This window comes from Daldinia vernicosa, assembly GCF_022497035.1.
Source record: "Daldinia vernicosa strain CBS 139.73 unplaced genomic scaffold F5Y00scaffold_26, whole genome shotgun sequence".
In the NCBI taxonomy this organism is placed as follows: Eukaryota; Fungi; Ascomycota; class Sordariomycetes; order Xylariales; family Hypoxylaceae; genus Daldinia; species Daldinia vernicosa.
This window is the reverse complement of record NW_025953942.1, coordinates 128,559-141,927: the sequence shown is the minus strand read 5'-3', so window position 1 is coordinate 141,927 and position 13,369 is coordinate 128,559. Positions and strand designations below refer to the sequence as shown.

General features: G+C 36.8%; 3 protein-coding genes and 1 non-coding gene across 4 annotated transcripts; 1 reads left to right on the top strand and 3 right to left on the bottom strand.

The window, feature by feature from the left end:
- Nucleotides 1-220: 220 nt before the first annotated feature.
- Nucleotides 221-294, top strand: F5Y00DRAFT_t98. Its single transcript has one exon. It is a non-coding gene; the product is annotated as a tRNA-Val (tRNA).
- An 86-nt stretch (nucleotides 295-380) lies between these two features.
- F5Y00DRAFT_238324 (fumble-domain-containing protein) lies at nucleotides 381-2,773 on the bottom strand. Its single transcript, XM_048007946.1, has 3 exons — nucleotides 2,030-2,773; nucleotides 1,670-1,952; nucleotides 381-1,607 (listed from the first exon to the last, which is right to left on the bottom strand). The coding sequence occupies exons 1-3, from the start codon at nucleotides 2,330-2,332 to the stop codon at nucleotides 709-711; spliced, it is 1,485 nt and encodes a 494-aa protein (XP_047864346.1). The 5' UTR covers nucleotides 2,333-2,773; the 3' UTR covers nucleotides 381-708.
- A 991-nt stretch (nucleotides 2,774-3,764) lies between these two features.
- Nucleotides 3,765-5,726, bottom strand: F5Y00DRAFT_270157 (uncharacterized protein). Its single transcript, XM_048012574.1, has 3 exons — nucleotides 5,163-5,726; nucleotides 4,689-5,103; nucleotides 3,765-4,621 (listed from the first exon to the last, which is right to left on the bottom strand). Exons 1-3 carry the CDS (start codon nucleotides 5,346-5,348, stop codon nucleotides 3,834-3,836), a joined length of 1,389 nt encoding a protein of 462 aa, XP_047864345.1. The 5' UTR covers nucleotides 5,349-5,726; the 3' UTR covers nucleotides 3,765-3,833.
- A 1,640-nt stretch (nucleotides 5,727-7,366) lies between these two features.
- F5Y00DRAFT_238321 (DUF1348-domain-containing protein) lies at nucleotides 7,367-8,631 on the bottom strand. The gene is made up of 3 exons (XM_048007945.1): nucleotides 8,263-8,631; nucleotides 7,861-8,138; nucleotides 7,367-7,762 (listed from the first exon to the last, which is right to left on the bottom strand). Exons 1-3 carry the CDS (start codon nucleotides 8,358-8,360, stop codon nucleotides 7,668-7,670), a joined length of 471 nt encoding a protein of 156 aa, XP_047864344.1. The 5' UTR covers nucleotides 8,361-8,631; the 3' UTR covers nucleotides 7,367-7,667.
- Between the last annotated feature and the right edge of the window lie 4,738 nt (nucleotides 8,632-13,369).

Below are 13,369 nucleotides of genomic sequence, written 5' to 3'. Positions count from 1 at the left end.
ACCACGGCGTAATACAATATGTAAAAAGCTGATATCCCCATATTATGCCTCCACCACCATCTCCACTTAGACACCCTACACTATACATACTAGCCCAACACTTACGTATGAGTATTTCCGCATCTATCCCACTTCTCCATTCAGAGTTACAAATATATGCCAAATTTACGTATACGCATTCCATCACGTGATGGAAGGATTCTTCTTCCATCTTCTCCAAGGTCGGATGGTGTAGTTGGTTATCACGTCAGTCTAACACACTGAAGGTCCCCAGTTCGAGCCTGGGTTCGATCATTTCTTTTTTGCAAACTTGTTGGATTTCCCAAGTAAAATTTCTTTTTATCAGGTTACCTAACCCATTCATTCTATACAATCTAGAATAATTGTTCAATAATCTGATTCTTGCGCGGACATGTTTTCGCATGCGTGAATGTGTATCCTAATAGTAACTTGTTACACGAAGAGAAAATAATGCCCCATACTATAGCTATGACATGATACCCTCACCGTAGTAGGTATCTAATGTAAACAATACAAGTGTATGCAATGAGTTGGCGGCTCGTGGTGATGCTGACACCGTCTAGTGCCACCCATGTCCCAACTCGGGGACTCTAGCACAAATCGCTTGGCTCCCCTTTTACTCTATCACTGGCTGGCTATGATTAAAATTATCACCATAAAAATTCCGCATCAACATACGGCGCTCCATCACGTAGCGTTGTCCTCCGCACGTTCCCTCATCCGTGCTTCTAGTCCCTCACCCTCTTCGAAGCTTCCTCTTCGGCCCCAGTTGCGGGGCTGATGTTTAAGGAATGCGCCCACGGCACCTAAATATCCCTCGTGCCGCAGGAAGTACGCTTGTTTCTGGCCTTTACTCCAAAATTTGATGGCGTAGCTCAGAGTATTCATAGTTTGCGGGTGGCCGCGGATGAAAGACCCGCCAAAGTATATGCGCGATAGGTCGTGTACTTGCGACTGCAGGTATGCGATCTGTCCGATATTATTACTGATAGCGTATAACAAGGATCGTGAAATATCAGCGCTAGAGAAACGCGACAGCGCTAATTCGCTTGCTCGGGATGATGGAGGACGCTGTTGTTGTTGTGTTTGCGAACAGCATGTTGTTGAAGAGTTGTGTTCTGAGCTCTTCTGCTGCTGTCGTCGGTTTTGGTCATCACCGTTTGAAAGGCCACCCATGTCCTCGGCCTCATTTTCTGCTTCTCGCTTCATGCGGAAGACTTTACCAAATGAACTAGCGATTGTGGTGCTTTTCAACCCAATTTTACCGTAATCGGCGCCATAAATATCGCCGACCAACATATCTACTTTGGTATTATCGCCGTGTGCGGCCATATCTAGCATCTCGTCGAAGGACTCGGCGGGTGTAAGAAGCGACAGAATTCCCCAAAGGGTACCCCCACCGAGGGACGTGCCGCCTACACGCTCGTAGGTTCGCGGGCCGGATACCTTGAGGATGCTAACTCCTGACCCTATATTTACGAGCATATACGGGTAAATATTGGCGTTCGGGGAGGCGAAGTGCATGGGATCTGTCTCGGAATATGTGAAGACCTCACGGGGTATTTCGGTTATAAAGAAATCGAGACCTGTCGCGACGATGCGCATGTTAGTCTCGGACACTTTCAGGATTGGCGCACCCAGGACCAACCAATAATTAAACATTCCATTTCATCTTCTCGTAGGACATCAACACCAAGCCGTTGTCGGATTCTGTCATAATACTTGTAAGCACCTCCTCCCGTCGCCATCACGCATAATTCGCCATGCTTAGAGCCATTGAGGGCGAGTTGCTTGTCTTGTAGATGTCGCATAAGCTCAATACAGTCGTCGATGCGATCCGTCTCGAAAGATTGGAAATTCAGTCGGCCGCCGGGATCAGTCGAATGCGCTTCGCGGGAGAAATAGACCAGCTTAGCTAGCGAGCCACCGATCTAGATTAGGGAATTGCGCATTTAGCTCGGAGAACCCAATCGCAAAATTTAGGTCTGGTCTTATGGAGAAAGCCTACATCAACAGCGATATGGCTGACAACAGCCGTATGATAAGGAAGGCGAATATCTTTTGTCTCATGATATCCATTACCGTTGGACCCTGACAGATTGGCAGGAGAGCCGGGCTGCTCAGGTGTATCGACGATGAATGCGCCTTTGACATTGATACGAACGGAGCCGGGATGTATTATAGTACTATCGATCTCAGCCGTACTCGTTATGTTGCGCGGTCTTCCAGCAGATTGTTGCGCCGTATCTATCTTCCCATCGCTCTCGTCGTCAACGATGGCGGCGTTGGCTTGATAGGTGTCTTCAGACATGATTTCTCGTCGTTCTGAGGCGGGGCTACGGAGCAGATGGTGGGGAGAGGGGCAGCAATGAATGTAGAGATAAGCTGAAGCAATGATCAAAGCTTCTGTTGGCTCAGAAGCCCACGGGTAGAAACAGATTAAGGAGGCATGAATTCAGGAATAAACCAAGAAGCTTGTTTTGACAGCTAGAATGGATATTGGTAATAGCAAGCGCAAGCGAAAGCGAAAGCGACGAGGGCATTTGAATTACCTAGGGCTTTGAATTGTGCTCAGGATGCCAAAATGTACCACGGAACGGAGAAAGGGAGTCAAAGCCAAGACTGAGCCAAGACAGCCTCAAAGACGTAGGAATTGGTTTGGTGGCAGGTTTGGTGGGACAGATGAGCATGGATTCGCATGGATCACTGGGATCAGTAAAAGGGAAAAGACTAAAAGTTAGGTAGTTTACAGGTAGCTTACCTGGAATTTACCTGGAAAGACGATGTTCAACAAATGTGATTGACCCGTTTTTACGTATGCTACCCCACAGTATGTCATGCTTATTTCTTATCGATAGTGATGATAGCGTGGTTTGACCCCCAAACCCCCAACAAGACCCTCAAGAACCCTACGTGCGGCGCAGTAACCACCCTCTACAGCGACCCTCTACAGTGTAACATGCCAACCCACGAATCCTGCCGCCGCGCCTACCCGAGTAGCCCGAGGTACCAGCAAACCCAAACATGAAACCGCAGCACGCCGGAATAAACATACCCCTAACATCTTAAGGTTACGTACCTACATATATCTATCTACACGCCCTGACTAATAGGTTAGGTACATATCTAGACATGATACTAATAATATTGAGTGATGTTATTTCAATAGTAGTGGTATTTCAATAGTATTTAATTTCAAGGCTAAATCGGCAGCAGCCACAGTCAAAGTGGGACAAACCGGAGGTACGTACCCCGCCATACAATTTTTCTAGTATCTTTTCGTACCTCATGTTCATTCATCTTGTACTTGATGCTTTACAATACCCTTATCTTATACCCTCTCGTACAGCCTCTTATTCAATTCAATTTAATTAAGATGCAAGGCCCGTACGTCTTATTATACTACTTTTACTCGGTCGCATGCATTTATCAAAAGATTATACGGTCGCATACAATTATTGCGAGGTAAAAAGGCTGAAGACATAGTCCCTATGTAAGGTCTAAAGGTAGGTACCTATGTATTTGTATGAGGCTGCTGTATGTGGGTGCATCTTAAGAGATTGGGGATTGCGCGGAAAAGATACATGCGCGGCCAGGAGAGTTTGTATGGGAATACATGTAGTACTTATGCGACTCCCGCGTGACTTCCAATTGTGGCTGGATAATGTGGCTACTGCCGATTTAGCCTTGAAATTGAATACTATTGAAATACCACTACTATTGAAATAACATCACTCATAATATTTACCTAAGGTACCTACCAAGCATATCAAACCATGTACCTCTCATCCTCTCATCCCTCATTCAACTCCTCAGAAGAACCTCCCAGCAGGCAAACTCACAAACACACCCGTCAGCAAGCCAGCACCCACCAGCGCACCCAGCAACGCCTGCACAAAAATGACGTCCTGTATCCGCCTAAGCGCCGGCTCCCGGATCCACACCTCGCGATCAAACACCTTTCGCAGCAGTCCGCGGCGCTCGTACCGCACCACCCACGGCTCGTCCTCGTAGCTATTACTATCAGAGCCAAACGAGTCGAAGCTGTTATTGTTATTGTTGTTTCCCTTAGCGTCTCTACTACCCCTCTGACCGCCCAGCTCAGGCTCAGACTCAGACTCATCGCACAACGACGTGGCGGAGTCGAAGAAGAGCTCCCACGGCCGCACCTGTCGGTGGTGTAGCCCGTGTAGGACCACGCACATGCCCTTCCGCGCCGCGATCAGCGTCGCGATGCCCAGGACCCAGCCGATGGCGAAGAGAGCGCGCCAGCCTCGCGCTGCGGAACTCAGGGTGAGGACTATGGCGCCTGCTGTAGCGCTGAGGATGGTGCCGACGCCTAGGCTGAGGGCGAAGGTTACTCGTGCCGGGTTGCCGTTGCAGATGGTCCAGCGGATGAAGTTCGGGTGCGCTTGGCGGCGGAGCGTGGCCTCTATGCTTCGGGCGATGGTCCGGAATGCCGATGGATGCGTTGTGTATGCGAGGGCTTGGATGACGCCTTTTTGTTCCCGGCTTGAAAGATTTAGTTGCCGCGGGGCGTCTTCTGCGATGTAGGTCGCGATTACGCGGTCGATCTCGGCTCTGAAGGGTTGGATGGTGACTAGGTAGGTAAGGTAAGGTATTAGTAGTGATACGTATGTTAAAATTGGCACCTAGACGCGACTTACATGGCTGTGTTGCACTAGCAGCACTAAAAGCATCTCGAGACTGCGAACGGTAGCTAGAGGCTTGAGAACCCGATAGCAAGGAAGGGGCTATCTTCGTATTTGGTGTAGAAGGGGGTGTCAAAAAGGGGTCTCCATTTTCTATTACTACGTCTACTGCCCCTTTCTCAAAATCAGTCCCCTTGAAAATGGAGACTGCTTTCGGCTCTCGTCTCATTTTCTCCACGGCGTCCTTCCGGATCTTGACGGTCGACTCATCCTCCATTGCTTGTGTCCATTCTGGAGAGAGTTTAGCGTCTAAAGTATCGGCTTCGTCAAACCGCTTTGTGTAGTCGCGGTACCAAAGGAAGAACTGTAGGTTCTCGGCCGAGTGCTCGATGTAGAGTAGGTAATTCATAAAGTCACGGACGGTACATGGCTTTGAAACATAACGTTGTTAGTCTACGGGCTGGGGTGGTGTTGGTTTATGGTACTCACCGGACAAGTTCCGCCGCTTATGATCCTGTCGAAGGTGAGGGCTTCAGGAATACCGGATGAAGAGCCTAGCTGGCCCGACTTCAGCGAGGCATCACTGCTTTCACTTTCTTGTCTGCTTGATAGAAATTGTTTCTTATTTACATATGCCGGCCGCCGATACTTAAGTGTTGAGAGAAACCCCATCATGAGATAAGTGTTGGACAATAGCTGGATGTGTTTAAGCTTTTGATATGAAATCTGTGAAGCTACTATAAGTAATTGCTAGTGAAGATGGGTAGTTGCTTGGGACGAGTGAAATAGACGATAGGTATAATATATCACAGCGAAGATATTGAGAGCTGAGATTTGGGGCGTCTCTCCTGTCTAGACTATAGAGTGGATTAGCCCAACGGCTAGACGATGTCTTACATCTAAGAGCAATTGTATCCGAGAGTTAGGGTGTGGACATACAGCCCCGAAATTTACGGCTATGGCTAGGAATGGCTACACTACCTAGTGCCAGGAGCGTGGTTTTTGTTTTCAAGTCAATGGCTAGTAATTGGGTGCTACTAAATATATTCTCCCTTGATTACGAATTAATAATAACTATCTTTTCGATTCATGAGCTGCCTATAGAACCCGCTCTATGCTATTGTGATATTGAATTTGAGGGCACTACTTTAAACTATTAAGAGGTATGTTGCAGAGCGTCGACGCGCTTTGAGCCAAGTGGGCGCCAGCTTCCCTCATAGAAATTTCCAAATTGTCCATGCTTGCTAGTTAAAGGGTCACGTTTAAAGGCAGGATGCCTGCCTAGTCGTAGCTCCTCGAACTCAGCTAGCCGCCTAGGCTTCGGTGGGTAGAAGACGATATACTGGTGCCTTGCTCATTGATTGGACAAGTGATACTGATGATGACTCGGGACAGCTTGAGCTCGTCGAGGCTAATGCCCGCTAACTAATAAGAAAACTAGAACTCGACTAGCTAGCCAGCCCAATTGGAGGCTGATAATAGGTAGGTAGTAAAGCTTTCAAGAGGCCCGCGTGAGACAAACAGCCTCGAAAACACTTGCCGTGGAGACAGCTGAGAAGTCGAGAAGCTAGAAGATAACCCCTGAGCTGGCCCTACCATCCCCACAATGTGATCGGCGATATTAAATCTACGGGATCGCTACAGGGGTTGTGATGTCATGCATCGGGTCTTGTACTTGTGCCTCTTGAGCACCATATTGTTGCGATGGTAGCTGACATATGCTCATGGGTGATTAGGCAAGGAACAGTCTAAGGTCCCTTATTAAATAATCGAATAAGTTTAAAGCGTATCGTCTAAATTCATTATCATTCCCTTAGGGGACACCTTTGAGTTCTATTCTTAGTATCGAAGCTACTCTATCATCTATTTTCAGCTCGTATGTTTTGAGTTAGTACACATTTCTTTTTATGTATGCAGGCACAGTTACCATCACTTTGATGTTGGAGGTTAAGTTAGTGTCTACCATAGGATCAGTACGATTATCAGTAGAAGTGAGCTACCTATAGTCGTCAGGCCATGATGAATCATGTCTCATATTTAGGTGTCAAGATTCTAAGAGATCCATTAGCGAGTTGGGAACTAATACAGGGAGCTGGCCTGCTAAAGTAGAGCTGTGTTAGAATTAGGTCGCTCAAGACGCCTTAGTAATATATTACCTATTGTAAGATGTAGGTAGTTATGGTAACCAATATTCTGGAGTGGACTTGATATGAGCTGAGACCTATGTAGGTACCTCTTATCTAATAAAGGGGGAAGAGTACGGTACTACTTTACAGAAGCGAATTACCTAGAAGTGACTTCAAAATTTAGCTAGATATCCTTGTAGATAGTTCCGTTTAGTCATTTTATCAGGACATTCCCAAGTATAAGCTCGGGTTCAGCTCCGGAAAGGAAATATACGCCAAACCCCCTTCGCGTCTCCTGTCGTACGATATGCGCATACGCCACCCAGCCCCTAGGGGCCGAAAAAGCTTAAGACATGCGTGTCGTTCCTGGATCAATCAAGTCGCTATGTAGGAAGAAAGATTTGGAGGTCTGCCCTGATTCGGAACCATGTGGTCGAGGCCATGTGGCTTGCATCTAGGATATCATGATAGTGTTCCATACATATGCGTACGCATCTAGTAAGGAGTATAACCTTGTGTCTTTGCTAGGCATTAATGTTACTAAATTGGACGGCTGTTAATCATTCATCGACGAGGAATAGGAAGTGGTTATTAATTAGTACCACCTGAGCCCCTTTATACGTTTTCCTGCTTCTCTCACGCACCCATAACTTTGATGGCTATCCTGGCTGCATTAGTATTATGAATTCTCGTGTAGACTTCAAGCATGGTCATTGTAGCAAGTGATAGCTTTGCTGTTATACTGGTTCTTATGGGTAACGTATTGCTTACACCAAAGTCCCTAAACCATTGATTCTTGAAGCCATACATACAGCAACAGTATACTTCTCGAATATACACCACTACCCGGGCAAGAGGCCCTTCCGAGTTACCAATGCTTCTCGGAGATGGGAACCGTATTCACATCTACACCATCCTTATACCATCTCTCTTCGTGGGTGATCTTGACATCATTACCACTCACTAGGGGGAGGAGGCTCGAGTTAGCAAACACATTCTATATGTATATCTGCGAATATGGATACGACCAACGGCCAAGAAGTGCAAAGTAAGTAACCTACTCTGGCGTTTCCTCATCAGCCCGTCATCGGCAAAAGTCCAGTCCTCGAGCCCGTACGTCCGCCACCACTGGCCCTCGGCGTCATACCACTCGTACCAAAACTGGACGGCGATCTTGTTGTCGGTGAAAGCGAAAAGCTCCTTGCGGAGCCGGTATCCCTGCTCGCGCTCCCATTTCTTCGTTAGGAAGGCCTCGATTTCATCTCTGCCTTGAAGGAAGGTGCCTCGGTTTCGCCAGATAGAGTCTGGCGTGTAGGCCAGTTTTACTTTTGCCGGGTCTCTTTTGGAGCGACTGGTTAGTTTTGTCATTTCCTATGCAATATATATATATATATATCTTGGGGTCGATTTCAAAATTGGTGTCCTCTGCAAGTGAGAAAAGTAAGGGAATAGGATAAACGTACTTGGTATTCCAGGCGTCTTGAGCGGCCTTCACTTTGATATGAGCAGTTTCGGCCGTGAAAGGCGGGTACGGAGGTTTTCCCTTGTTGTCGCTGGCCATAGTACTTAGGTTACTATCTTTACGCTTTTTCGTCTCTTCTTAATTGTTTTTGATGAGTGGTTGTTATTAAATTGACTTGGAATTATAAAAGTTCCTTTTATTATTATTTATACCTCTTTATAACTATCGACATTTGATATCAGTAAGCGCCATACTTAAGCTCCGTTGAATGACGCAGAGAGTCAAAATTCAGGACCGGAAATGACTACGTGCCGGTGTCTACAGCGCCGGACCCCGCTCGGTCGCTCTCGGGGTTCGAGATTTGAGAACGTTAACATTAAAGCTATGATCGGCTTAAAAATAAGACCGGTTTTATTTAAAAGAAAAATATAAATTAGCTCCATATAAATTAAGTGGAGTAATAATGTATTTTTTTTTTCTATTAACTTAACGTTAAACTTAATTTAATAAATCGTAAAATATTATAACTTTAATATTTTATTTTTTTTTATAATTATATAATATTTTAAAAATTTATATTTAAAATATAAATTTACGTAAATAAAAACCTTTTAATTTTAATAAATTATTTTTATTATTATATAATATAAATTTATAATTTTATTATTACGAAATAATTTTACGAAATATTTTTAAAATAACGATTTTTTTAACGTATTAAATAAATTACCGAATTTATAATAATATATATAAAAAATTTAATTATTTTAATAAATAAAAATATATTTAATATTAACCGATTTTAAATATAAGTTTTAATTTAATTACGTTTATTTAAAGTTATAAAAAAAGTTAAATTTTTAAAGTTTTAAATTTAAAATTTAATAATAAAAAAACGTAAAATTAAAAAAAAACGTTATTTTAAATATTAAACTTTAATTAATAATTTTATTAATAATAACGATAAAAATAAAAATGGTTGTTTAATTATATTTAATTAATAATAAGTTTTATTTTTATAATAAAATTTAAAAAATAAATGGTTATATATAATATTTTTTAATAATAAAAAAATATATATATAAACTTTTTTTTTAAATAAATTAATGAAAATATTTATTTTAATTTTATTAAAAAACGCGTTTTAATTTATATTTTTAAGGTTTAACGATAATAATATCGATAATAATATTAACGATAATATTAACGATAATATTAACGATAATAATTTTAAAAGTTAAAAGTTTATTAACGATTTAATTAATAATATTAATTTATTTAATTTTTAAATTAATATTATACCCGTTATTTTTTTTTTACGTTATTATAAACGCCGAAAGTTAAAAAAAAAATTAATAAACGTAATTATAACTTTAATTTAATAATTAAAATTTTAAACGATTTAAACGAAAAAGTTTTTTTTATAATTAAAAAAAAAACCTTTAAAAATAATTTATTACGTAAAACTTTTTATAATTAATAAATTAAAAAACTTAAATAATTAAATTTTAAATTATTAAAAAATACTTTTATATAATTTACTTTTTAAATATAATAAAAATAAAATGTTAATAATTTTAAAAAAACTATTAAATATTTTTCGAAAAATCTTTTTAATAATATTAACGTTAATAAACGCATTATTATTTAAATAATATTTATAATTTTAAAAATAATAATTTTTTTTAATACGTTAATAATAAAAAAAAAAAAATTAACGTTTATTAAATTTAATATAAAAAAATAAAAATAATAATTTAAAAGTTAATTTTATATTATTAATATTAAAATTATATAAAATATTATAAAATATTAATAAATTTTTATTTTTTATTAATATTATTAATAATTAATTAATTAAATTTTACTTTATTTTAACATTATTAATTAACTTTTATACATTATATAATTAATTAATATATTATATAACGTATATTATAAAAATACTTTCGTATAATTAATGTATTATATTAATGAAGTTAATAAGTTACGTATATATAAGTTAATTAAAATAATATAATATTTTATGCGTAAATTAATTACATGTAACCACGTAATTAACCTTACGTAATAATATTTTAACATTAGCAACTTTTCTCTTTTCCCTTTTTTTCTTAAATAACGTAATTACATACAATCCAACACTGGCAATTTCTCTTTTATTATCCCTTATCCTCCCTTTTATTGTTGTGACGTAATAGCCTCATAACAAATAACCACCGTTTAAATAGCTATCGTAATCATCATCCTAATCTCCTCCGTCTCCGTCGTCGCTATAACCTCCATCGTAGCTATCCAAACAGTTATTACAGATAAACGGTTCATCGTTATTACTGCTATCCCCTTGGCAGCTTTCCTCCTTCCTTTCTGGGCCTAAATACCCGTCACTATCGTATTCCATACGAGGTAGTGCTATATTTGCGCCATAGGCATACGCCGTACGCTCTGGTAGCATAGACGGGATGGATAAGTAGCCTGGTAAAGCGGTGCTATACGAGGGTTATCCGTACGGTATGTTACTTAAGAGCGGTCCGTAAGCTATATTGTATAAAAGCGGTTTATAAGCTGTTAAGGCCGGTCCGTAAGCTAAGGGCGGTCCGTAAGCTGTTAAAGGCGGCCCGTAAGCTATGTTATATAAAGGCGGGCCGTAAGCTGTATTGTATAAAAGCGGGCCGTAAGCTATACTATATAAAGGCGGCCCGTACGAAGGTGGTTGAGAAGCAGGTAAGGAAGTAGCTAAAGCAGCTACTTGCTTTCGGGGTATAGTAAGTGGTTAAGGAGTCGTAAAAAGCCTCGTATTAAGGTTTACGAGAGGGGGATTCGTAAAAGGATAAGTGGGGGGGTTAGCAGCTAGGGCTTCAGTAGCTCGCTAAACGTTCGAGATTTTAGCCGGTCCTATACGATGCCTCTGGTCGAAGTAATGCTTAAGCCGTCTCTTCGAGCTGAAGATCTCAAGGCATATAAGGCAATGGTAACTTATCGTTATTGTTGTAAAACTGGTCCGAATAGTAGGTACTTCACCATTAAAAGTGCGTAATAAACGCGATCCGTACAATACAGCTAAATTAATTCGAGAAGTTATAAATCCCATAACGGCTGTTTTTTAATTTAATTAAATCTTTAAGATTAACTTAACGTAAAAGTATTTACGTACGCCGTACAAAAATACTAAGTTTCACTCGTACGTTAACGGTTCTCGTAAACGTTTTTATTAACTTTATTATTTTACGTCATTTAAAAATACAATTAAATAAACATACAGTTAAATAACATTAATTAATATTAATTAACTTTTATACATCGTACAATTAATTAACACACCGTACGACGCGTATTATAAAAATACTTTTATATAATTAATATATTATATTAATAAAATTAATAAATTACGTATATGTAAATTAATTAAAATGATATAATGTTTTATACGTAAATTAATCACGTGTGATTACGTGATTAACTTTACGTAATGATATTTTAATAAACATTATATTCGTTTTTTATTATTTAATTAAATAATAATATTTTAAATTTTTTATTTTATAACTTTTTATATATATTAATTATATATTTATTATTATTTAAAAATAATTTTTATTTTAATATTATAAAAAACTTTATTAATTAATTTATTTATTTTTAATTAATATTTTTTAAAAAATTTTATATTTTATTAATTATATTATTTTTATTATTAATATTTTTAATTTTATTACGTTTAATAAAATTATATAAATTATATATAATATATATAAATAATATTTATAATTTAATATTATATTTAAATATTAAATTTTATATAATTTTAAATTTACATTTTAATATATTAAAAATTTATTTTATAATTATTTATATTTAAAAATAATATAAATTATAAAACTTAATAATATAAATAAATTTTTTAATTTTAATGCGTTATTTTTATAAATAATATTTAATATTTATAAAAAAGTAACATTAATTATATAATATACTTATTATTACCCGTGTAATATACGAGGTATAATTTTAAATAATTTTAAATCGTTTTTCGCACATTTTTTTAAATAACTTTATAAATTTTAATCCGATTTATATATAATTTAAACCGTAATTTAAATAAAGAAATTAGTAAAAATACAAACTTAAATGCACGTAATCCGGACTAATATTAGTTTAAATACGGTTAAAAATATAAATTTTAATTATAATAACTACTTTTAATAATCTTTATCTTTTATAATCCTTATACATATCATCTTTAATAACTTTATTAATATAACTCCGATAAATTTCGAAAAAATCTTATTATTTAAATAACTAAATAGCTAAAATTATAAAATAAACCTTAAATTTATACTTAATTATTTCGTAAAGATACGGCTATTTTTATATAATAAACTAAAATAAACTAATAAATACTAGTAAAAAAGTCACTTTATATATATAAATGCTTACTTTTTTAATATTTTAGCCAATTCGGGGCCAAATCACATACACCTTAAACCGTAATTTTCGTTATTTTCTTATTTAAATTATAGTATAAATTATATATAAATCGGCTTAAAATTCGTAAAGTTATTAAGGTAAACGTAAAAAAAGTAAGAAAAAAATAAGGTACGTACCCCGTTTTATTACACGGGTAACAATGGGCATATTACACGATTAATGTTACTTTTATAAAAAACATTAAAATATTTTAATAAATTTTATAATTATTATTAATTAAATAATATTTATTTTAAAAAATTTTAAAATTATTATTAAAAATAAAATAAATAAATTTTACATTATATATAAACTTTTTTTTTTTAATTAATATATAATTAAAAATTTCATTTAATTTAATTATTATAAATATATTTTAAAAAATAAAACCTTTATAATTTTATTAAACTTTATATATTTTAATAAAAATAAAAACGTAAATATAAGTTTTATTTATTACGTTAATATAACCGTTAAAAGTTTTTTTTTTAAAATTTAATTTAACGTTTAAAAAAAAGTAATTATTATTTAAAAATTTAATAAAAATATTAAATAACTTTTTTATTATTAATAATAACATTTAAATTATTAATTATACCGTATTTTAAATTATTTTAAACTTATATATAATATTACGTTAA

Bases quoted from the DNA above. Each gene is read 5' to 3' on its own strand.
- F5Y00DRAFT_238321 (XM_048007945.1), bottom strand. From the start codon at position 8,360: ATGGCCAGCGACAACAAGGGAAAACCTCCGTACCCGCCTTTCACGGCC. The intron at 8,139-8,262 runs GTACGTTTATCC...TCGCTCCAAAAG, and splicing joins CAAGACGCCTGGAATACCAA to AGACCCGGCAAAAGTAAAAC. The intron at 7,763-7,860 runs GTAGGTTACTTA...TCCTCCCCCTAG, and splicing joins GCTGATGAGGAAACGCCAGA to TGAGTGGTAATGATGTCAAG.
- F5Y00DRAFT_238324 (XM_048007946.1), bottom strand. From the start codon at position 2,332: ATGTCTGAAGACACCTATCAAGCCAACGCCGCCATCGTTGACGACGAG. The intron at 1,953-2,029 runs GTAGGCTTTCTC...TCCCTAATCTAG, and splicing joins TCAGCCATATCGCTGTTGAT to ATCGGTGGCTCGCTAGCTAA. The intron at 1,608-1,669 runs GTTGGTCCTGGG...TCGTCGCGACAG, and splicing joins AATGGAATGTTTAATTATTG to GTCTCGATTTCTTTATAACC.
- F5Y00DRAFT_270157 (XM_048012574.1), bottom strand. From the start codon at position 5,348: ATGATGGGGTTTCTCTCAACACTTAAGTATCGGCGGCCGGCATATGTA. The intron at 5,104-5,162 runs GTGAGTACCATA...TATGTTTCAAAG, and splicing joins TAAGCGGCGGAACTTGTCCG to CCATGTACCGTCCGTGACTT. The intron at 4,622-4,688 runs GTAAGTCGCGTC...TTACCTACCTAG, and splicing joins TGCTAGTGCAACACAGCCAT to TCACCATCCAACCCTTCAGA.